The sequence below is a fragment of the Micrasema longulum genome, unplaced genomic scaffold (genome assembly GCF_059751315.1).
Source record: "Micrasema longulum isolate JH-2025_06_02 unplaced genomic scaffold, ASM5975131v1 h1tg002081l, whole genome shotgun sequence".
NCBI lineage: Eukaryota > Metazoa > Arthropoda > Insecta > Trichoptera > Brachycentridae > Micrasema > Micrasema longulum.
The window spans coordinates 46,071-71,700 of NW_028279248.1; the positions used below are offsets into that span (position 1 = coordinate 46,071).

At 30.7% G+C, this 25,630-nt stretch overlaps 1 protein-coding gene across 1 annotated transcript in view; it reads right to left on the reverse strand.

The window, feature by feature from the left end:
- LOC148273092 (uncharacterized) overlaps positions 1 to 17,472 on the reverse strand; it is a gene marked incomplete at its 3' end in the record, with an annotated part of 56,506 nt that extends 39,034 nt beyond the window's left edge. The window contains exons 1-2 of the mRNA XM_088239155.1: positions 16,940 to 17,472; positions 15,165 to 15,594 (exon numbers count right to left, since the gene is read on the reverse strand). Of these exons, the coding sequence (XP_088095281.1) occupies positions 15,165 to 15,251 (87 nt within the window). The remainder of the gene's footprint in view (positions 1 to 15,164; positions 15,595 to 16,939) is intronic.
- Between the last annotated feature and the right edge of the window lie 8,158 nt (positions 17,473 to 25,630).

Sequence of the window (25,630 nt, forward strand, 5' to 3'; positions counted from 1 at the left end):
GTTCAGCATCATTTGCCACCTCCAGGTGAAACTTATGTGCCAGTGTTCGGGATCACATATTTCCCTGGATCTTAAGGAAGTCTCAACATTGTAAAACGAGGCTCGCACAGAGACATGTATTGGACTGTTTCAAGCAAAACATAGAATTGACTTTCCTAAAATCGATAACACCATTTAATGTTTTCAAAGTTGTGGACTGGCAGTTTTCTGCATAACTACGTTAAAATATCTCTGCCTTTTGTTTTTATCACATAACAGCTTTATTCGCATCTTCAAAAGTAATTTTATTTTTAAAAGTATTAACAAAAGAGTAAAAAACCTAATATCTAATGTAAAATACCAAAAAAATACATTTACTAGGTACATCTTTTCTCTCCTCATTCTTGTTGGTCTGAGGTCGTATTTAAATAATGATTAAAACAAAAGTATATAATTAGTTATAAATAACAGTTAATAATTTTAATACCAAAAAAAGGAAAAAATAATACTCCCACTTTTAAAAAATACAGAATTCCAAAACTATTAAATGTATTAAAAAGTGTTTGGTGAGATGCATTAAAATTTACAAATAAAAAAATAATAATAATTAATTAAAAAGATGCCAAGTTTAATGTAATTATTTAGTCTTAAAGACAGTGTAAATATTCATAAAATAATATTTGCAGCAACAATGTTTTCAGTATGTCCAAATGTTTGTAGACTGGCTGAATTTCGTCACTAGGGAGTTGTTTAAATCTAAGATTTGTTACCACAGAGATCTAAAACATTTTGAGAAAGGAACATGGAAGTCTAGACATTTCTAGGCTCATGAACTGTCAATGACTGATTTAAGTGGTCCCTTCACACACTTCCACAAGATAAAGGTTTCAGCTCTTTTACTTCACAAAACTCAACCGATGGAAGAGTTGAGAAAATGTGGATGTTTAAACATAAGCGGAATGGTAAATTTTACACAGTATGTAAAGTGGTAACTTTAACAAGCCAATGACACGTCATAAGCCCTGTAAAAGCTTGGACTTCCATATAATTTTCTCAAAAATGTTTTCCATCTCTGTTGCAACTAATTTAGAATATTGAAAGCACTAATTTCGTGATTTTTAAATAAATTAACTACGAATTCAGTTTCTTTAAAATCAATCATATAATTTTTATGTGCCGACCGGACCATGACTGAGAATGGAGAAGAATTTTATTATTTAGTGTAAATATTAGTTGCATACTGTTACAGAACATGTAATATAAACTTACTTAATGAATTAAGTTAATTTAGAGTCATAAAAAATACACGAAAAGATTTTATTCATTAATGTTCAAAAAAAACTATTTTCCGTCCAAAAAATGTATACATATGTGGAAAAAGTGTGAGTAAAAATATTTTTTAGAGTGGTTCTAATATGAAGCCCACCCGTGTCACATTTCGGGTAAAACTTGCCAGATTGTTTGCTGCATCGCATTATTCTCGTGCGAGGGATGCGATCAGATCAGATGCGTTGGATAGGTCGTGGTGCATACTGCTGCAGTACAGTTAAACACGCTGAAGCTGTAATCGGAAGTGGACATACCAACCGCTGGAACAGACTGACAGACTAACTACACGCGGCAGACATACGCGAACTGCATTCCAATAATTGAATTCTAATAGTTTAGAAACCGCGTACGCGCATCGAACTGAAGCCGACCAAACTACTCATAAATGAGTAGTATAATACAGAAGAAATTCATATATTTAATAAAATACTATAATACTCCACAACTATAATACAAGATACTCTAATAGGGATCTGATACTAAGTGAAGGGGTCAACACTGTTCTGGCATCGAGACAACACTATTACGTAGGCAAAAAGGTCCATAACCTTTTGCCAGAATTGTGGAAAGACGGGAGTGTTGTCAAATTACGGAAGGTGTTGATCTTGCTCTTTTATGACATTGGTCGTAGGGAGTAAGAAAAGTTGATGCATGCCACGGATTGGAGATTCATACTGCATGTCGAAAACAAAATATAAAAAATAAGGAATAATTTTTAAAATATATATTTATATATGACAACCATGAAGTTTCGCATAAATAAATTGTCTATGTTTTTATGAATGTATGTATGTGTATGCACATGGGTGTATGTACGTGTGTGTGTATGTACATGTGTTTATGTGTGTATTGTGTATATACATATTTTTATATGTGTATATATGTGTATGTCTGTATGTATATGTATCAAAATGTGTATACGAATAAGTTTATATTTTGTTTGTTTGTGCTCTATTTTAATTTGTTAACTATTATAATATATTAAAATGTAATTGCCTAGCTTGGAACGGGGTATGTACCCTTGTTAGCTGTGCAAAGTGAACATGGAATTGTATTTTGATAAAGAGAGTAAATAAATAAATATAAATTCACTGTACACCAAATTCAATTTAAACTCTGGAGTATAGAAGAATGAAAGCAGATCAAATATTCCTATTTAAACTAGTAAACAACGTCGTAGACTGCACTTAACTTACAAGCTCTTTAGAATATCTTGTACCTAACAGAACAAGAATCCGTACTACATTTAATTTGCCAGTACCTAGGACTAACTCAAGGAAGAACGACTTTTTCTTTAGAGCATGTTATTATTATAATACTGTTCTCTCCGGTCACGCAGACATTTTTCATGTCTCCTATATGAAATATAGAAGATTCCTTATAGACAGTACACCCGTTTAGTTATACGATGTCAGTAATTATGTATGTACTCGTATGTTCATTATTATATTTTGTACCTTTTACATTATTTTTGTATAACTTTTTTCTTATATTATTTTTTAAATTTAAATTCATCTTATTTCTATTTACTTTATTTTTATTACTGTAGATAAATATATGTATTTTTATTTTATTTGCAACTTCTAAGTGCCTAACATTTCTTAATTGTTAAGTTGCTTTTATTTTGATACCGATAATGTACTTAATCAATAGCTTACACCACTGTGTAAAATTTAAATTGACTGTTTTCACAAATTTCGTTTTTATGTATTCATATTTTCTGTATACAATATACAAATGTAAAAACTGTTGTTTTTTCCCAAATAAAAATAAACAAATAAATAATTTTCTTTTACGCAGGTATAATTTACACGCTTATTGAAAGTCTATATAAATATATGAATAAACAAAACAACACAAAGAGATAGTCAAGTTTCAATAAATAAATACACGTTCTAAAAGTAATCAAATAAATTAACACAAATAAAATTATATTGTCATTTCCATATACTGCTGTCTTCCATGGACTCATTTAGTCCATTATAGGCCTTTTTTAAAGTATGCTTTTTTTTTTTTAAATTTATTATCCGTCATATTTAGGACATTGTCGGGAATTCTATTGTAGAAGCGAACGTAGTGCCCCACAATGTCCTTACCTTACTTACATAGTCTTTACTTCTTATAATCCTTCATTTTTCTTTCCTGTATAAAACCTTTTTTTTTTAAATATATTTTGACCCCTGTATTTAGTAGCTTTACGTATCATATATATATGGCTAAGGTACTCGGAAAAAAAACATTGTTTATCTTGGAAATGGGATGCTCGATCACTGATTTTGGTGTATTACCTTTATGAGTCCAATCACCATTGTTGCTAAGTCTAAGAACAAGGCGCGTGATAACTACTTTTAACGACAGTGTGGATATCTGTTAAGGATATTCCATCTTTCCTGCATTCTGCTTCAAGATTATGGCGTTGCAAACTAAAAAATGGGCACTGAAATAACAGATGTTTAATACTCTGTGAAGATCATATCATCGCATTGACAATAGTCATAATTCCTTAATTTAAACCTATTTAGGTAACTTCTCAGAGTTCCGTGTCCGGTAAAAACTGGGGTTGTTTCGAAAGTACTTCGGTGATGACGACGGAAGTTTGCTGCATCAGCCAGCGTTGGGAAAAACATTTTTGTGATTTTACCTGTAGAACAAGCACGGTGATGATCATCCTAACGCCGCTGCATGTTTTGTTTTATACAGCGGGAAATTCCGAGAAGAAAGGTGCCGTTCTTTTACAAGTTGTGGCTCTTGCTCGTTCATCTGATATCTTATTTCCTACGATACCAGCATGTCCCCTTATCCAGCATATTTGAATAATCATCTCTCTGATTTTTAGATGCTCAATTTTACTATTAATATCTACAATAAATGAATTTACCGAACGAGTATCAGTTTAAAACCATTATAACTCCGTGTAAATAACTATTTTAAAGTATAACCGATTTCACTTAGTTATTATATAGATAATTCCTCTGTACGTTTGATTACACTGAATTTCTCCTAAATGGCTTAATCGATTTACGTGCGGTTTTCAGAGAAATGTAGATCTTTGCGCTGTGCGTGTTCGTAGACATTAAAATTTTCAATCTAATATGTTAAAAAAAGTAAGAAGCATAAATGTTTAATTCATCGATCTACCAGGGTTGCATTCAAAGAGAATGCATATACAGATAAATGGAAGGATGTTGTTTTTTTTTAGCTTAAAAAAGTTTGATGTTGAATGTTTACAAACAGCATTCGTTTTTGGTGGATCTAAATCAGATTATTTCCTTAAATTTCTTATAATTTCTACCCATTCATTTCTTTTTACTGGATTTTCGATAATACTAAAGTAATATTAACTGGCATTAAATACATTTTTGAAAATCGCATTCATTAATAAAGTGCACCCTTGTTGGTAAGAAGAGCCGAGTTTGACATTTGCAAAAAGAATTATATATTTGAAAGTGAATTATTTTATGTTTTGGAATTCAAACATAAACAAGTACCTAGGTACCTACTTAAATCCAATATTTGAATATTAATACTTTTTAGTTCTAGAATTCAATCATAAACAAGTACCTAGGTACCTATTTATCAACGAAAAGTCTTTTTCCAAGGTAATGGCACTGAACAGATATCTGAAGCGTTAGACTGAACACATTTTTTTCATCCATGTGTATAACAAATAATCGCGATACGTTGCGATTGCAGGGCTACTGCAGTGTGACTGCAGACTGCAGAGCCATTTCAGGGCATAATGCGCCCTGAAATGCAGAATAGAATATGATGAATTCAACTACATCATATTACGAATGTTTTTATATAAGATTATGTCGTAAATTAACAAACAGAAAATTTGTGATACATACATTTTACCGTTTTAGTACGAACAAAAAAAACTTTATTGAATTGATTCCTTTACAAAAATAACTCTATAGCTACTATTTGTAGGCGTATTGTATTCAACACGTACATATTTACACAAAGAAATAAAAATACCTTTACTATCACAATACACATACAATTCTGTACTTTAAAGGAAGAACACAGTAGTCCATTTTTTATCATTTTGAAGTTTTAAATGCAGAAATTATCGCAATAAGCTTTTTCAAACGTGAAGTATATTATATTTTTTTAAGTTAAAATAAAAATCTGAAGTCCGTTTTGTTTTAATGCAAAAAACATCAATAGTCTCTGATACGCTATTTTAATATACAAGTACTTTTAGTTTAAAAATAATTATTATTTTGCATTTACGTTCTTTATAGATTGAAATTGTTTCAATTAAGAATGTTTTGAGTACGTCCAAATGTTTGCAGACAGGTTTTTTTTCTTATTTTTAATATGAGTGTTTTTTGGATCTTGTCATGCCATGTCTTTTTCGGTCTTCCTATATTTGAGGGTACTATTTGCAAACCCGGCAAAATCCATCTTTCTTTATTTTGAGCAAATTACAAAAAAACTGATACAAAACGTAACTTCAACTTTTTTTTTAAACTTATTTTTTTTATGATAATCAGTAAATATTTTATACGTAAGCAGTGATGACATAAGCATGATATTGTCAAGAAACAGTAGTGATAGAATAAATTTCATTTAATACATTCCAACTTTACAATACCACTGGTACTCAAGTAGACGTTGCCATGTTTGCAACAAACCCGATAATTTAAAAGTCACGTTTTTACAAAGAAAGCAAAAAAGAAAAGAAAGAAAAAAAAGGATTTTGCCGGGTTTGCAAGTAGTACCCTCATTTTTGCATCCATCAACATTCTCATCGGAAATCTTTTTAGCCGTTCTTTCGCTTTTCGTTCGCTCTTCGTGTCCAAACCAACCCAGAGCTCCTTTCTTGATTTGCCGATAATTCTTATCTCAGCCTTACTTACCGTTACGAATCTTGACATATATCATAACAAAACACTACATAAATTAGAGTTTTTATGCCTGCGTTACAGGTCCGCAAAATTTTTCTCCTATTTTCACCGGTCCGCAAGCCTAAAAGTTTGGGAAACGCTAGTCTAAGGTACAGAATTTATTATCTCCGTACCTAAGTAACTTGGTACGTTTCATGTATATTTTTTGACCTTTATTATAAGCGTTACGCTTTTTAATGTTGCTCAATAATTGAAATGTCTATAATATTCCACAAAAAAATATATTGTAAAATTATGATAATTATAACGTTACTTTTGAGATCTTGAAATTTAGAATCTATTATTAGGAATTCGATAAAAATGGCACTTGAAGTAGATTTCAAACTGAGCGTGCTATTAATTCAACTGTTTTTTTTTTGCTGACAAAAAAATATATAGCTGTTAATTTTGTATTATTTGTTGCTAACTCTTTCAGGCTATAGTAACTTCTTGTGTCTATAAAAAAACATTTTGTTTTCTGTATGCACTAAAAGAATTGAAGGAAATTTTTGCTATTTCAAAAAAAAATTGTATCGTTGGAAATTAAATTAATTTTTTAATGATCTCTGCATCTCAAACTTATGGTCAATTGACAAACTTAAAACATGCGCATATTTATTATATTATTAGTATTTATTCAATCAAATAAGTTTGAAATATGTTCAATCCTCACCTTTTAGAAGTAAATTAAGAATAAAAACAGGAATTCGCTCCAAAAAATCAAACCAGTTAGAAGGCAGCTGTCAAACTAAAAACGAAAATGTCTGCATAATATCAACTACTAACAGAAGCACAAAAAAATTTACCAGTATTTAAAAAATAATAGCTGAAAAAAAAAAAAAAACGTGTATGCTTGAATGAACACTCGGACTTAAAGGGTTAAAACTTTTCGATTGAAAACAGTAATAGTACTTCAGGCTAATTTCAATGCAAGACCATTTTTTTGCAGAATACAAAGTGATAACCAAATAAAATCACTCGATAACTCACTACTAAACAAGAAAACACTTAAAGATTTTTTTGAAGAATGATGGTAAAATAAGTTCCTACATGTCGTAAACCGTCTTTGCGCCTTGCGCCAAAACTATACTTAGTTGCAAATAATTTTACGTCGATTTGGAAAAATATTTTTTTACCCTAACTACCCTGTTGTTGGTTGTCTATGATAGTTTGTCAACGAGATACTTATCTTTTAATGGTATTATTGCAATGACATTATTGAATGCGCTCACTTTTTATAGAAAATGCTTTGACACAAACTAAACATTTCGCCAAAACATTATTTATTTTGATTTTGTAATTCGGCGCAAAGTATTCCCACTATTTAGGATACTTCGCACAAATTTAGTTTTTTTTTTGTTGTATTTTTTTAAATTTTACTCCATAAATATAAAAAAGATACATTTTTCTTCCATTTAAATATGTGAATTTTATTTTATTCTTGATACATTGGCAGGATATTTCAATATTCACGATCATTGCTAATTATGGCGCAGAGTCACCCCGGGTTACGGTACTTAATTTGTTAGATAACTGTATTTTAGTCTACACGTATATTATACTAACATTGCAAAATAACTACACTTTATCATCAAAATCCGATTACAAAAAAACGGCCACTCATTTCCACGTAACATAAAGACGGTTTATATTCCCGTGGGTGGTGTCGCGGACTCAGTATAAGAAGGTTCAAGGTTTGAACACCATTCTGCCGCAATTCGACCAAAGAAAATGGCATTTCGGGTAAATTATAAGAACGCAAATGTTTTTTTTTACAGCATTCGATTCATTTTTATAAAAAAAACAATTATTTTAGATTACCCATACCTTATTATAATAAAAAAATAAGTTTAGTAAAATTGTAGAATAGTAGGGAAATATCACCTTTTTTTAAAATTAAATTATTAGGGATCTATGAAATACTTTCGGGCAAAAAAAAACATTTATTTTCTTACTTATTAGTAATTTTGAATTCTCGCCAAAACGCTTCATTGCATAACACCGCCCCTTATACGTCACGATTCGCATTAAAGTTTGAAGTTTTGTTATTATTAATTTATTTGTTTATATATTTATTCCTCTACGTATTTCGTATGAAGAGATCGTCCTATATTATATCAAATATTGTAGACGAAACTGAATCTTGACGTCACGAGTGTCAAGATCAATCATTTTTAATTTAAAAATAATAAATGAAAACATTTTCCCACAATATTTACTGAATTTATTTAAGATTGTTAACTTTACATGGAACTGCCCAAATCTATTAGCACTCATTAACTTCAAGGTACCTGGACGAAGGACTCGTCGAGTACCTCTGTTTAGTTGCAACAATTCGCGAACAGTATACTCATATAATGCTATTCTAAATCGTCTCCATGGACTCGGCAATTACTATTCCGACGTTGCTGATATTTTTAACATAAAGTATTGTTTATATAAATCAACTCTATTTAATCATTTCAAAGATAGTGGACGGTAATTTACATTTGTTAGATTATAGTTTTTTCTATGTTTACTTTTGTTTGGGTACTATTGTATACCATATTTACGCGTATACTCAATTTTTTAATTACTTTAATTGTTATTATAACATTTTTTTGTAATAATTTTATTGTCATTGTTATACTTATATTTTGTACCTCTTAAAGAAAAAAATATAAAATTAAATTTTATTTTTAAAATTTTATATGCACGCATCATTTAGTTATTTTTTAAAAATATTTAAGTACGAGTATGCTCGTATGTTCTTAATACGAAACTGCTGTTTTAAAGTATGTATGTAACATAATACTTATCAATTTGATTTTTATATTTTTCACATTACATTAAAGTTTTATATAATTTTAAGTATGTATATTTGTAAGGCACTGCGCGCCGTGTATATTAATAAATAAATATTTATATTGATTCAGAAAATATAGTTTATTTTTCTAGATACATTTCACATATTTTTATACGTTTATGTGATATTTCCTTGTTGCACTTATTTGAACATGCATGTCATTGCCTAACCAAGCCCACCAATATACTAAAAGTTTAATAATTATGGTTAAATGTACATGACGAATTCCAGGTACTAAAATATATTGTTAAGATAACGTAGATTAAGTCAAACCACTGAACAATGAAATATATATACATATTAGGGATAATTAATTTTAGTATAATTTGCCATTAAATATGACGTACTCAACAAATTGTAGATATGGATGTATTGAGTTATTAATTGCTACCATTGGAGGTGTAATACATTTTTGTTAGGTGCCAAGATAATTATAATTTTGCAAAAACAAAATTGACGGGCCACATTTTTAAACGCTGTTTTGATTTAAATAAATGCTTATTTAATTAAAAGGATGCAATTATTAAAAACGGGATATAAGTTAAGGGTAAATTGTACTAAAACGTTAATACTTGTAATTATAAGAAATTAAGAATGTTAAAGCGGAGAGCAATATTACAAAATTATGTTTTAATTAACTAATTCATGATTTTACCAACATATTGCAAGGAATAGAAGTCAAATATATATACATAACACGTCATAAAATATGCAAGTATTTGTCTTTATTCGCATCCGCAGAACGCCGAACAAACAACTTTCCATATCATAAGAAATACAATAAGATAATGTTGTTTTTCTGCTCACTAATCACATAAAAATAATAAGTGAAAAGAAGACGGATATAATTTATCAACTCATTGTTTCTCATAAGAGATGTGCAAGAGTATGTGCACGTAAATAAATATCTTCCATAACAGCGTATTTTACTTTTTATAGATGTATCTGTGTAATTTGGAGCATCTTGAAGAGTCGACATAAAATACTACAGAGGAAATTATTAAGCAAATCTACCGTTCCCGCCTTTAAAGTGGAGCCAGCGTAGCGGGTGTTACTACTCATCCCGTCGATAAGCACGAATTAGGCGGGCGGGTAGAACTACCCTTCGCATGGAGTGTGATACGCGAATGGAAAATATTCTAATTGATCGTGTATGCATTGACCGACTTTAAAAAATACGCGCTATTTGACAGTTTGAAAGTTAGATTTTTTTGGTAGGTGGCAAAACAAAATATTGTTGCCAGTAAACTAGGATGGTATTTTAAAGTTTACGTATTCTAGGAAATCATAACAAATTACTTTCATTAAAAAAACAAATGTGTAATCCTTTGATCCTCTAAATCTTAAATATGTCAATTAAGGGACTTTTTACGTAGTTGATTTTTTCAACAGGAATACTTTATTTTAAATTAACAAACTTAAAACAAATGATATTATGATCTTACAAACGTGACAGTCCAGGTACTGTAAAAAATTGCAGAGAAAAGGCATTTAAAAAAAATGTTTCCATGTTGATCGTTCAGTTTATCAGTCAGATACCTTCATATTACAAGTTTAGTGCGAGCGAAAAATCTAAAAATTTAATAGTCACCTGAAATCAAATATTGCTGATTTGTGCCTTTGAATTTTATCAACTAGTGTTTAGTAATTGGGTGCATTGGCAGAATTTCATATTTATAAGTAGGACATTCATTTCATAGAAAAGTTAAAAAACAGACTAGGATACATGTTGAAAGGCATTAAATATAATAAAGATTTCTACACGTATGGGATTGGAGGTGACTTCAGGCTTTATAAGGTGAGACTGATTGGAACAAAACAACCTTTAAGTTTGAAAACGTTTAATGAGTTACCAGAAGTCTGAAAAAAGCTAGAAGCGTCTCCACTTTTCGATCAAAATGCTTTGTTTAACACTATATAAATAATACAGTGTGTAGAATTAAATTTAAGTTATTTACCTATATTAATTTTAATTATTAATATCAAGTTACAGTTTTTTTGGGTACTTAAGTACATTTATGAAAAAAAATATGCTAAATTTACAAGCTAAATAAATAAACATTGTAAATATTTATAAATAATAAAAATTATCTTTATTTAATTCTGTAGATATTTTTGGTATTTTTTTTGTTGTTGATATGTCACAAGTATTTAGGTCTTGATAATTGAAACAATTTTAAAAACAAAATATTTTTTGCGTGACAAAACTAATATTTTTCAAAACTTTTACCACAATTTTTGACGTTTAGCTATTACTGACGATCAAATAACCCGGCCTCAGTAGAACACGGATATATAGAAAAATTCAAGAAAATTGTAACTTATTGATTGATTTGGTGTTTATTTTGTAGAACTCTATATTTAAACTTATAATATTAGAAATTAAACACTGATTTGAGTCTACTAAACACTTTATTTTATCAACAATATTTTGAGTTTGTCCAAATTTTTGTAGACAAGAACTGGATTCAAAAATTGTTGATAAATTACCTGGTCCATGAAGAAGTATAGAAATTGAAAAAATAACATTTTCAGGCGTTGCCTAGTATGCAGGTGAAATAATTCAATTAGATGAATCTCACTCGCATAAATAAAGGTTTCAGCTCTTTAACTTCACAAACATCAAGAGATGAAAGAATTGAAGGAATATAAATGTTCAAATATGGGCAGAATGGTGAATGTTACACAGTGTGTAAAGTAGCCACTTAAACCAGTCATTGACAGGTCATAAGCCCTGTAGATGCCTAGACTTCTATATTACCTTCTCTTAAATGTTGTTCATCTCTGTTGTAATATGTTAACATTATTTTATTTTTACTAATATAAAAAAAAAAAATTCGTGACAATTGTTTCGCCTTGTTAGGGCATTTTCAAACGAATGTGAAGATTAGATGAATTGAATGTCCTTATATAGTTAAACAATTCAAGGTTCTTAAATAGAAAATAAAAATAATCTTATGAACCATAGCATGTACATTAATCATAATTGAGGGATCGAAGTATGGACTTGGAAAAACAGGGATGAAAGTAGGCTGAATGCTGTCGAAATGCGATCTCTCAGGCGAATGTGTGGTAAAACTATGTACTATAGATGCACAAATGTTGAGATCCGTACCTTATGTATGGCTGAGACAAGCATTATCGACAAAATCAAGAAAAGAGTTCTGCGCTGGTTTGGACATGTAGAACGAATGGACAGCGAAAGAACGGCTAAGAATATTTACAATGCGAATGTTGATGGATGCAGAAATAGAGGTAGACCGAAAAAGACATGACATGACCAAATCCAACAAATACTTGAAGATGGACATGTCAAAAGTCGGAATAATCGGCGCGCGTGCATGAGAAGATGTATGAATGTATTAGGAGCGATATCTGTATGCAAAGATAGAGTGATATGGCGTTCTATCCTCTCTGCCTACCCTTACGGGGAAACGGCGTAATGGTTTGTTGTTGAGAGAAAAACCAATGATTAAGGGCGAGGCTAAGTGTTTAATAGGTAATGGGGAATTTAGGTATTTATATTTGAATTTCTATTATTTAACTATATAAGGACATTCAATCCATCTAATCTTCATATTCGTTTGAAAATGCCCTAACAAGGCAAAACAACTGTCACGAAATATTTTGTTTTTATATTTTTTATATTTGTAAAAATAAAATAAAATATTCAGGAGATTCTAATGAGTGTTTAATTTCTAATATTATAAGTTTAAAATCGCAGCTACTAAACTTAAATTTCGTTGTTTGAAACTGTGTGTATTACAAAGAAATTAAATTGAATAGAGTTAATTATTTATTATAGAAGCTAATATTAATAAACCATATGACTGATAATGTGTCTATTATACTACGGATACGAGAATGACCTATGCAAACCAGATTCAATCGCGTGGGCGCTTTCAGTTTATCGAACCGTCCTTTATGAGCGAATCTATTAAAAATGCAAGAGAAAAGAAAAAGACATGACATTGGCTGATCTGAAAAACACTATCTCCAGTGCATGAACCTAAACATTGTTTTTTTAACTTTTCAGACAAGAGGCTAAAATACAGTGGTAATTTACAGCACAGAATGTAAAAATTATTATTGTGATCTCTCGAGCAATCGAACTCATAATCCTTCATGCGTAAAGCAAGTGTCTTACCCATTTCACCACGGGGTTCGCCATTCATTTATCAACATATAATAATTTACTATCGCCCGTAATTTTTATTGAGAAGTTAAATTAAGTAACTGTATTTTAAACGCGACAACCGTATTATGAGAAGATGGATTATATATTATTAAGTACTCTGTACATGTTTGACTAGAATACCAGTATACAGTGAGAGATGTGAATGTTTCAAAAAGACGGAAAACAGATCTAGTCAAGATTATAAATTTTAAAAGTAGAAGGGGTGGTTAATAACGAGTTTTTTAATGTGATTTAAATGGTAAATACATCAAAGCTTTGCCTCATAATATTATTACGTATATATATTTACTATGTACAATAAAGGCTAACCCAACAAAAGTAATATCAATGTTAATTTATGTATTGGATTGTAAAAGATTAATAAAATGTAATATAAACCGGAGCCTATTTTTACATTTTTTTAGTTTTAAAATAACACAGTGCACAGAGTCAATAATTAAAATTGATCATTATTTAACAATGCGTAATAGGATTTAATATAATTATCATATCATTCGTTTTAGGAATTCTCTACGTCGTTTTTTTACTTACTAGGCATATAACATGATAGTGATAATGATTCATCTTTCTTACGAATGAAGTTTTTTGTTATCATGTTGTACTTTTTAATTAAACTCTTATTTTTAAACCCCAATTATTTTCATACATTTATATTTGTACCCAAATCGCCAGTCTCTACTACCTATGGAATAGCGGAAAAATCAATTAGTTCATTAAATTTCTAATCCTTCGAATAGTAATTTCGTAAGATTATTCTTGTCTCTAACTATGCACTATTGTTCTTTTCTAGTAGACTTTTTACACAGTACTGTGTGGAACTTGTCACCAATGTAAAAAGAGGTTCCGGTGTATTAACAAATCAGAATTATCGAAGATTCCAACATTATTTTATTACATAAAATACTTGAAGTCAACATTCGCATACCGAACAGCAACAATAGTAACTGCCAAATATTTAGACCTTATTTTGCTACGACTAATCTTTAACAATACTCTGGAACGTATTTCAGCGAACAGTAATTGGTTTTATTCATTCAAATTACTAATGTTTGGTAGGTCAAGACTTTTGGTTTGAAATTGTAATTATTTTTAAGTTGTTTTTTCCGTTTATTTCATATTTCAATTTACTTTCTTTGAAAAATATGTAAAAATAAAATAAGAGACCTGTAATTTATTTAAAATAAATTAATAAAATAAATATGTGGGATAGACTAAATAATATATATTTAACGAGATGCGATAAAAAAAAGTCATTTTTCTAATACATAAAATTTATAAAAATAAATTAATAAAAATCTTTGTCGTTTTGATTTCTGACCCCAAAATATTTTTTTTTTCATTCTGATTTTTTTACTTATAAATTATTTTAAATTATTGATTTCATCTTTTAACTTTTCAGTGCTTATCAATGACAATTTTAATCACTAATTTTTAAACAAGTAAATCATATTTAAATTTTCGTACTTATATTTACGTATTTTACTATTTAATACAAACAAAAATTACTAACGGTTTTAATAAAAATTATGGTAAAATTCATTGGTTAAGTTTTGTTACTTTGTTCATTGACCAACGAGCGCTTTCGCACAAGTAAGCATCTTCAGGGCTCAGGATTGGTGATGCCTACTAAACGAAAAGCGAGCGTAAGTGAGTAAACATGATAATGGAAAGGAATTTTATCAATATTTTTATCAAATTCGTTAACAATTGAGTTGTATCAAAAAATGACAATATGACAAATATTAAGTAATAAAATACAGTTTTTGTCAAGAACCATCAGTATAATTTAAAATGCCTAAATTGTACACTTTCCGTTATATTATTTATAAATGATTGAGCATGAAATTTATGTTTAAAATTGTTCTAATATATATAAATTAAGGGTAGTACCGTTTATAAACTAATAAATAATAATTACCTGTGTGTTTGAAGCAAGCGGTATGGGCTGGTCTAGGAGAAGCCCTTCCTGCCGGGCGGCGGGGGCGCGGGGCCGCCCCCCGCTCATCTCCCGCCCCCCTTCCCAGCTAACCGCCCATCACAACCCTTGGATCCATAATCGGTCGTTTTACTGACTGTCAGATCGATGTGTCTTCTAAGACAACTTACAGATCCTTTTTGGATGCTTCTAAGATATTGAACTCCCTTTTAAGGGATCCTGTTTTCTTTTGGGTCACTTATGTATCTTCTAGGATAATTTGGTCATCTTTTACGAGACGCTTCCTAGGTATTAAACTACCTTTCAATGTATTTTCGTCTTCTTTTTGAGTAACTTTAGCTATTTTTAGTGACCTTTTTTTAGAACTTTTAGCTTCTTGGATTTTTGTAAAAATGCCAGCTCGACGTATCTTCTAAAACAAACTATAAATATTTAATAAACCTTTACGGGATGCGTCTTAGATATTTAGTTATTTTAACAAACTTTGTGATCTTTTTGTGACAATTAGTCGACTATAGGACTTTTTTGGACAATTAGATGACTCCCTCGTAAGAATTTTTCGCATTTTTTGGCCTCATTAATGTATATGGTGGCCGTTTTTAGGTCTATTATATTTTTAAAGAGTTTATTTGTATTATTCGATATTGCTATAAAAATTGTCTTGCTTTGTTATTTAAAGTTGAGAAATCTGCATTATGAGAGTAATTTTTTATAGGAGGCTGGTTGGAAGACGTTGTTGTTTGACCGTTTTTCTGTTTCACGTAAATTTAATATTTACTAACTTGCGTTGTATAAAAGGTTATTTAAAATTATTAAAAGGTATACTGCACATTATTTGATAGAGTTACGCCCTCTGTGAAACTCGGAAACTCCCCTCTATTTACAAAACAAATGACAACAGTCCCGAACAGATAACGATCGAATCACTTGAAACTGAAAACTAAAGACTTCATTCAATTTATTAATGAGCCTTAAATATGCACTCGGTTCAAATGATTTTTTTTCATTATATTACGCTATGAAATAATTAGATAAAACGCTTTAAAAACATTATTTTTTTGTAAGAACTGTCGGGTCACTTTAAGCGTCCTGTAAGTTTAAACGTTACAAATATTACAATTAAGATAAGTACACGATAGAGTTGCGGCTGTATAAAAAGAATGTGTATTGTATAAGAAGTAGGCAAGTACGCCTTGTTTATTGAAGTTATGTCTTGATAGGCGTTAATGTCTTCATCGCAAAATGGCTCGATCGAACCCGTTTAGAAAGCGATTCTCTGATAAAGCTGTATTCTGTTCCTCCCGCCATTAATCGGCGATATGCGATACCCAACCTGATAAAGTAATAATCATTTCCCCGCCCCCTTCTCTTCACACCGGAGACGCGATATCAGTCACTATTTGATGGGAAAATATAAAATATTCAACCTTCCAGGATTATCGTTCAACTCGATCTAAATGCACAGATCTTATTACTCTCAGAATCGGACGAATTGTTATGAAATTCGAGGTCCCGGCCTAGATTTACAGATAAAATATGGCCGCATTGCGTACTTTACACTTTAATTGACATTTATTTATTTTAACTGCTTTGACGTTTTTATAACCTAATTATCAACCGCCAACCGTTAAGATTTAGATGCGTGCATTAAACGATCGGTTTAAAAAATAATAAAATTAATGCATTTTTAAGCACAAAACAAAAATATACACTTTTCATAGCTTCACGTTAAAATTAATAAGTGGATTAAAAATTACCGCTATTTGAAAATTATTTATAACCAACATCCGTTCGCTGTCGATAACAGGTAGGTAATAGGTACATAAACAACGTCAATAACTATCACAAACACAATATCAAATATCATTCACTTTCGCCGAAATAAATCTTTTGATTTCGCAATAGACTTATATAAAACCTAAATTATTCTTAAGAAAACACTGCTAAATGAACGGGGAAAAACGATAGAGCCGACACATTAACATTATAACTACGATATTTCGTACATGACCACATATAACGCGACCCGCAACTTTGACATTTGGTCTTAACCTCACAAAAATAAAGCTGTATCAAATACGAGTAAATATGTATAATTTCACTATTAAACACATCGCCATAACTTATTTAGTAATGTTTTTAAGTTTTGAAAAGTGATAGATAAGTAATTATCCGTTAAAACTTGAGTTTTCACCGCTTTTTCACGAATGTCAGATTTGACATCTGACAGGTTCGGCCCTGTTCGGTTTCTTCCGGCTCCGTCCGCGTGTGGTCGACGTCACGGGAAGGCAGCCTTATCGATTCTCTACTATGGCGTCTGTTGGACGGAAAAGCGTCGGTAAAGTAGGATTCTAATTGCGTTCAGAAAAGTTTACTATTTACAGAAGAAACGTGTTACATATCACCTATATTTATAGCAATCATATATGATATATATGAACACATGACATAATGACATACGCACTCAGTTTTATGTTCAATTTATCGAGTTTTCTGAACGACCCGCTAAATATTATTATCATCATCATTCCCCTTTCATCACCTAGTGGTGCACAGGGCACGGTATTTTTATGACAAATGGATCGTATTTTTATCTTCTGTTACAAGAAGGGAAGGTGTCTTACGCTTCGAGTGCCAATCTATGAACAGTGAAATACTAATGTTTTTTTTTTCTCCCTCTTGTTCCCGTTATTCATTGCTTTGCTTATGCATACAAAGCTTTTTTTCCTGGTATATATATTTTGCACAATAGTTATTTTTCACGAGTCTGAGTCAATTCCTTCATTATTTTTTTTCATTTTTGTAACTATGGTCTTTAGAAAGTCAATGTATTTTTCGGCAGTAGCTTCATTTTTTATAACTTCCTCTCGGTTTTCAAAAATTTGGCTGTATTGTGCGCACATTTGTATGCAGTTTAACCTAAAATACTAATGTTTGAACAATAATTAAAATGATTATTTCACGTGAACCCTGTTAGGAATCGAACCCATGACCTCAAAAATAGAAGACGAACGTGCCAATCACAACGAAATCGACTTATCTTGCTAGATTTTTTTATCCAGGACTTTTATCTGAGTGCACCCAACGAGTCGAAAACACCCGTTCAGAGATCTGGTTCTATTTCTCATACAGAACTGTATTCTTCAACCGCTTGGACATAAAAAATATCCGGAAAATACATTAAAACAATATTACTTCATTTGACACAAAATCATTCAATAGCGGCTATTAACAGTTGTTTACATAATTAATCATTGTTAAGGACGCAAATAAATATTTATGGAAACATTACTGAAATTGATTGTTTACGCGTTGACACAACAAATAATTTAGTTCAATAACAAAAATGATATTATTAATACTTTTATTCATTACTATACTACATAAAAAGTCCTGGGTTCAATTCCCGATGAGGTGGAAATAAAATATTTATTTAAAAAGAGTAGTAAAAGTTATATTTACAAGTGAATTCAGGCTAAGGGATGCTGATAAACCTTTATTATTCTTACCCTTATTTGCATGAAGGCAAAATGATCATTTTAACCCTAAAATAGGTAGTATATTAAATGCAATTCCAAGGAAGCAAAAATAAAAAAAAACAATAAATTCCACAGAGCAATAATTGGTGAGCGCAATACAATGCTTTTTCATATATTTTTTAAAACTAAAATTTTCCTTTTTATTAAAGTGGTGTGCAATAGAAATCCTTCAAAATGGTCTTAACAAATTCAACCACTGAATAAAATATACGTTTATGAAAAATATAAATAACTTCTGTTATTTAATTACTTGTTTCAATAAAGTAGATAAAAAACCAAAAATGTAACTTGAAAAACAAATGTTTTGAAACTCAATGGCTGCTCTCAGGTAAAAATCTTTTAAAAAGAAATTGAGTAGTTAGTAGAGATTAGTCCGCCTAGTCGTGTAGTGTTTGGCGCGTTTGCTTACCTGCGTTGCTATTCCGAACATTATTTATTTATACTTTTACATTGTTTGATTTCTTTTTTTATACAGAATAATGTTCCCGCGCCGAGAAAAACATTTTACAAAATGTGAAACATGCCTAAGATAAGCTATTAAACAAAGTTAACATAATAATAAGAATTTAAAAAAAACCTAATTAATCCAACTAACCTAGTTATCATTAACATAATTAACGGCGGCCTCCGTGGTGTAGTGGTCAAGACGCTTGACTCACGCACGTAAGGTTCTGGGTTCGATTCCCGGTGAGAACACAAAAATTAAAATGTGATTTTTCTCAAGCCTGGGTGCTCTGTAATGTAATTCACCACTGTAATAAGGCCTCCTGGCCTGTTGTGGTGCAAAAAAAAAAGTAAAAAAAAAAAAAACAATAAAAAACAAAAATAATCATAAAAAACATAACCAATTTATTTGGACCAATTGACCAAATTTTATAAACGGTACACACATTTTATCTCGCATACTTCGTTTCTCGCGAGAGCGTTTGGAATAGCAGCCCTGGGTTGAATTAGATTCCTAGCAAGATCAACATTTTTCAAACTTCAATATTTTTTAATTATTAGTATTTACAAAATATTGAATATTTAGATACTGTATTTTTTAACAGACATTGAGGGGATCCGAGGGGCGTGGAAGACGTGTTGGCCTCTGTCTTTTCCTCCCCAAAATTATTTGCGTAGTGTTTGTATTTCTGAAGATCAATTTACCTAACGTTTTTAGTAATTTATTTTGTTTTATTTATTTTAAAATCATATAATACAATGTATACTACATATGGATTACATTCCTAGAAGGTACTACAACTCAATTCAGGACTTAACTAATATAAACATTAAAAAAACACATATAAAGAACAAGAAAAAAATCAAGCAAGTTTAGCATCTTTATAATTAAAAATAACTCAACAATATCTAAGGCTAAAACATTATTATTATTATTATTATTAAACATATTAAAAAAACTTTCGAGAAGGAAAGAAGTAGTAAATCTAGAACTAAGGGAGATAAGGTCGTTAACATCACATGCTACGCAGATGGTACAGCCATAGTGGTAGTGGCAATTCCTGATGAATAGAACTGAACATATCTATCTCAGTTAGTAAAACAAAAAAAATATGTATCTTTTTTTTTTTTTTTATTATTTAATTATGTAACAAATAAATAATGTTGAATTTATATGTGTGTGTTCTTGTGGATAAGGATCGCAGTTCTGTAAAGTAGAACCAGATCACTGAACACGTGTTTTCGACTCCGAAGTTACTCTCTGGTGAAAATCCTGAAAAAGGAAATAGAAGGGAGACATGCCTACTTTTTCATGTAGTGGTTGGCGCGTTCGCTTACCATGCTCGAGGTACCGGAATCAAGAGAAGGTAATATAGAAGTCTAGTCATCCACAGGGCTTATGACCTGTCATTGGCTAGTTTCAGTGGCCACTTTACACACTGTGTAACATTCACCATTCTGCCCATATTTTAACATTTATATTCCTTCAATTATTTCATCTGTTAATGTTTTTGAAGTTAAAGCGCTGAACTATTATTTATGGTGGTATCAACATTTATTTTCATTTTTCCACATTATTGTAAACAAGGACTGGATTCAATTTCCTAGAAAGCTGTTAATATTAACATATTACAACGAACAAAACATATTTTAAAAGTCAGCAGATAGAAGAGTTGAGGAAGTATAGATGTTTAAACGTAAGCATATTTCCACTTTAAAAAAGTTTTATCGCTCGGTTGCAACAAATTCAGACGTATATTTAAGTTTAAATAATATATATATTTTTTATTTTATCAATTTTTCACGCCCAGAAGACTTTTACATACCTAGAAGTTCTATCAAATATGAGTGTATGAACAACAAAAAATAAAAAAAATACTATAGAAAGAAATAAAAGGTAGAACAGTGTTTAGAATTATGGTTGGAATAAAAAAAAAGCTGTAAAAGAGACAAAATTTTGTGTGAGATATATAAAAAAAAATAATTAGATTAGCAAATATGATACAAACATATGAAAGAAAGTTTAAAAATTTAATTTTCTAGCTGTAATTATTTTCCGACTATCCAAAGTGAGTTTGAATGTTTAATAATCCTTTTTGAATGTGTTAGCGGCTGTCGGAGAATCAAATCAACACACGAATTTCGTTTGTGTTAGTAGGCACACTAAAATTATTTATGTAAAAACTTATTACTACGCACATCTGACGCAGAGTTTATCAAAGATTTCAATAGAATGTACTTTTTTTATTTTAAAAATAAACAATGAGAAATAAAAACAAATAACGTGAAAAGGGGTTTATTACTAGTAAATTATTTTTAAGTTAAGCGTTAACGCCAACGCGCAAACAATAATTCTATTTTAGTAACGTTTCCATAAATATTTATTTGCTGAATCGAACGTAAAACTAAACGATTTAATGTATTGATCCTAGGCACACCTATTTGTTAATGTTATCGTTTTAACTCAAATTCATTCATGGCTACCTTAACTCCACCTGGAATAAATTCCGTTTCCATCATAATACAAACATCAATGTATTGTTTACGTTTTAAAGTTGTACGAATTATAATCACGTGCTTTATTTTAAAGTAACATAACATATAATTAAGCCCAACAATGTTTTGAATATGTGCAAATGCTTGCAGACTGGCTGGACTTCCTCCCTTGAGGTTGTTCATATTTAAATTTGTTGCAACAGAGAGAGAAAACATTTTTAAGAAGGAAATATGGAAGTCTAGGCATTTACAGGGCTTATGACCTGTCATGGCTGGTTTAAGTGGCCACATTACCACAAGAAAAAAGTTTCAGCTCTTTTACTTCACAATAGTCAACAAATGGACGAGTTGAGGAAATGTGGATGTTAAACATGGGCAGAATAGTGGATGTTACACTGGGTGTAAAATAAGTTGTTAGAAAACGGTTTTAAGTACGAACTTTCTCACTAAACTCACCAGTAGACCTGAAATGGTTGGTAGAGCCCGTCCGAGGGATTTTAGCTGGACAACTTTTTTTTTCATAGATTTAAAAAATAATATTTGCGTTTTTATAATTTACACATATATTACAACTTTGGGAGCAATTCTAACGGCTTTTAAATAACTCATTATAACGTTACTTTTAACCCGCTGAAAATGCCCACTCTAGGTTGGGCTAGAGTGGTGTTCGAACCTAGGACCTCTGATCCGTGAGTCTGCGACACTAGCCACGCGACATCCGCAGATAGCATTGCTTCTTCCGGCATCAGAGTCGAAGTTTGTATTTGAGTTACCGTATATAATTACTTTAGATTTGTACCGTGTCGCAGTCAGCGTTCTATAAAGCTTATTAATATTATGTAAGCTGTACAGTAAACCGCGAGGCAAACTTGTCTTTGATCGATTTCTTTTATCACAGTTTTTACGGGTTTTTATCATTTCTAAAGCTTAACAAAGTACAACAGAGATATAGAACATTTTTGAGACGGAAATATGGAAGTCTAGGCATTTACAGGGCTTATGACCTGTCTTTGGCTGGTTTAAGTGGCCACTTTTCACACTGCGTAACATTCACCATTTTGCCTATGTTTGAACATCCATATTTCTTCAATTCTTCCATTTGTTGATTTAAGTGCAGTTAAAGAGCTGAAACCTTTATTGTTGTAAAGTGATTTATTTGTCGTCATTCCATATTCCATTCTCTAAAATGTTCTTCATCTCTGTTGTAATTTGTTAATCTTAATTTTGTCTACAAACATTTGGACAAACTCAAAATATTCCAAAAGCAATAAGAAACTACAATCCTTACAAATATTTTATAAACTTTGTGTGTAAGTTTTCATGTAAATCATTTAAATGTGCGTGCTTGCACAAGCTAAAAATAGCATGTTTACCTTGTTCACCGTTAGGCTCTAACAAATTATCATTGAACAATATTTTGAGTTTGTTAAAATTTTTGTAGACAAGGGATTCAACTCACTAGGAAGCTATTTATATCATCATATTACACCAGAGATGAAGAACATTTTAGAGAAGGTAATATAGAAGTCTAGGCGTCTACATGAGTTGATAAATCCACCTGATCCATGAAGAAAGATAGATATTAGAAAAAAAATTTAAACATAGCAAAAGATATTATAAAAAAAGTATTTTTGTAGTAAAAAAACATATTTTCAAAAAAAACAGTCAAAACACAGTAAAAAGTAGTGAGGATCTTTAAAACTTCAATAAAAAAAAAACTTATAGGTTCTATTTTTCCTGCCTTGGTCAGCTCGTTTTTTTACAATGCAAGTTGTCTTGGGTTTTATTCCTAGCATGGTTGACAGTAAATATTTATTTTTAAAATTATCTTACTTTCATGTTTCAAAATTGATCAAGATACGCTGCGATTGGTGTACCAATGCAGTGCCCTGTGCACCCTTACGTGTGGAAAGGAACAATGGTGATGATTCTCACTTTGCCAAATAAAAAAGCGAAATTACACAACCGGCCTTTTTCATACCACATATTTATTTAACACCATTTTAAGCAATGTACGCTCATCAATTTACAAACAAAATATTTATTTTTATTTTATTAATGATTGTTACAGCTATTATACAAGTAGAAATATGTTAACAACATAAAGGACAATTTGAAAAATCTATTCTTATGATATTTTTCTGGGTTATTGTGCCGTGTATTATAACTCCATCTTGTCGACGTTTCGGATAGCGTTACAGCGTCTATAATTTGGGTTGTCCGAAACGTCGACAAGGAGTTTTAATACACGGCACAATAACCCAGAAAAACATCACAAGTACCCGAAAAGCCGTGAAAACCTACGAACATCAAAAAATCCTCCTTAATTTGATATTTATGTAACATAGAAAGGAGTTTACATAATACATACAATGTTTCTTCATATTACCGTTGTCATAGGCTTTGGCCGTATATATACTATATATACATACATATATATTTATAAATAATTAATAAATAATCGTGTGTATGATCCGTTGAAATATACGGAAATATAATAATAGTTACGTTATTTCGATTTTGTTTAAAAAATAAATATTTTACTTACCTCAATTATATTGTCTAGCAGTAATTTTTGTGTTCATTAAAATATACTTAAAAAGGAACTTCAGCCGTACGGGAAATTGGATACAAAAAATGTCTTCTCTCGCGCTGCAAAAATTAGAGTATTAAATTGTGCGGCAAAGTATCTTGGAAATGTACGATAAAAATATTTTATAAAAACGAACTACTTTGAAAGACGTCACTAGTTCATATGAATCAACGAACGATAAGCGAGCTGGGAAAGATATCCGATTTAAATAACAATCGCCAAAACTGACCGGAAATAAGCGGGAGGGAACCTTTGACGTTACATGCGGAGCAATTTCAAAGATACAAAATTTTAAAAAAATCATATCGCTGATAATACGACAGATATTTTAATTTTTTTAATTTTGGCTTAGTTTAATATTAATAATTCATTAACAAATAAAAAATCAGTAAAAACCACTGAACTTCTTCATTATTCATGTTTATGATTTAAGCGTTAAAAAAACATTTGCACAAAACAAATAAATGCCAGTTTTTATTTTGGTTTGGAAAATTCCGATTGTTTGATCTATTCCGGAACATCGGCGCGCCCCTAGCGAGAGGGGGAGAAAACAGAGAAGACGAGAAAGAAGAGGATTGCGCTGCTCTAGAAATGGGAATTACACATTTTATTTCCGGTTCTACGTAGAGTCGTGCGTAGACACGGTAAATGGGAATCCGAACAAACAGAAGAAAAAGACCGACTAAGAATAATGGAATGAATGCCCCGGGTTCTAAAGCTTTTGTTTTCTTTGTTTTCACTTTTCTTTCTAAGGGGGTTCGGTGAATTTGTACTGTTAACGATAATGAAATCTCGAGGGGGCGAAAACGCAAGTTTAACGAAGCGTAAGGTGTTTTCTTCACATTCTTATCCTCGAGAACAATGCTTTGTATTATCATTTGGTAAATAAGATCAGTAAATAAAGCCACTATACATATTAAAAAAAGGTAATTAAGTCATTTTTACTAAACATATATTGTTACACAAAGTTTTATTCTAATGTATGTTATGCTGTTTATTTGTGAAACATATGTTATTACGTATTTCATAATGTTTAAACATCGTCATGGTTCTCAGGTAGGCGTTGTGGACTCGCGGACCAATGGTATGAGGTTCAAATTCCACTCTGAGATTCCCATTTTTCCAGCACAAGTTATGATTTCTAAGAAATGGTCTGAAAATTTAGGTATTTGGATAAATCACAAGAACAAATTTACAATATTTTCTAAATACTTCCTGGCTAACTAGGGTACAAACCTTATTTTAAGCTAGGAAAGGAAAACACTGCATTCTCTCTTAGAGTTCTTTCTCTTCCTTAATCTCTTCTCCTTTCCTTTTTCCTCTTTCCTCTTTTTTCCTTTTTCCCATTGAGTAATAGTTTCGATTTAAGGTAATTT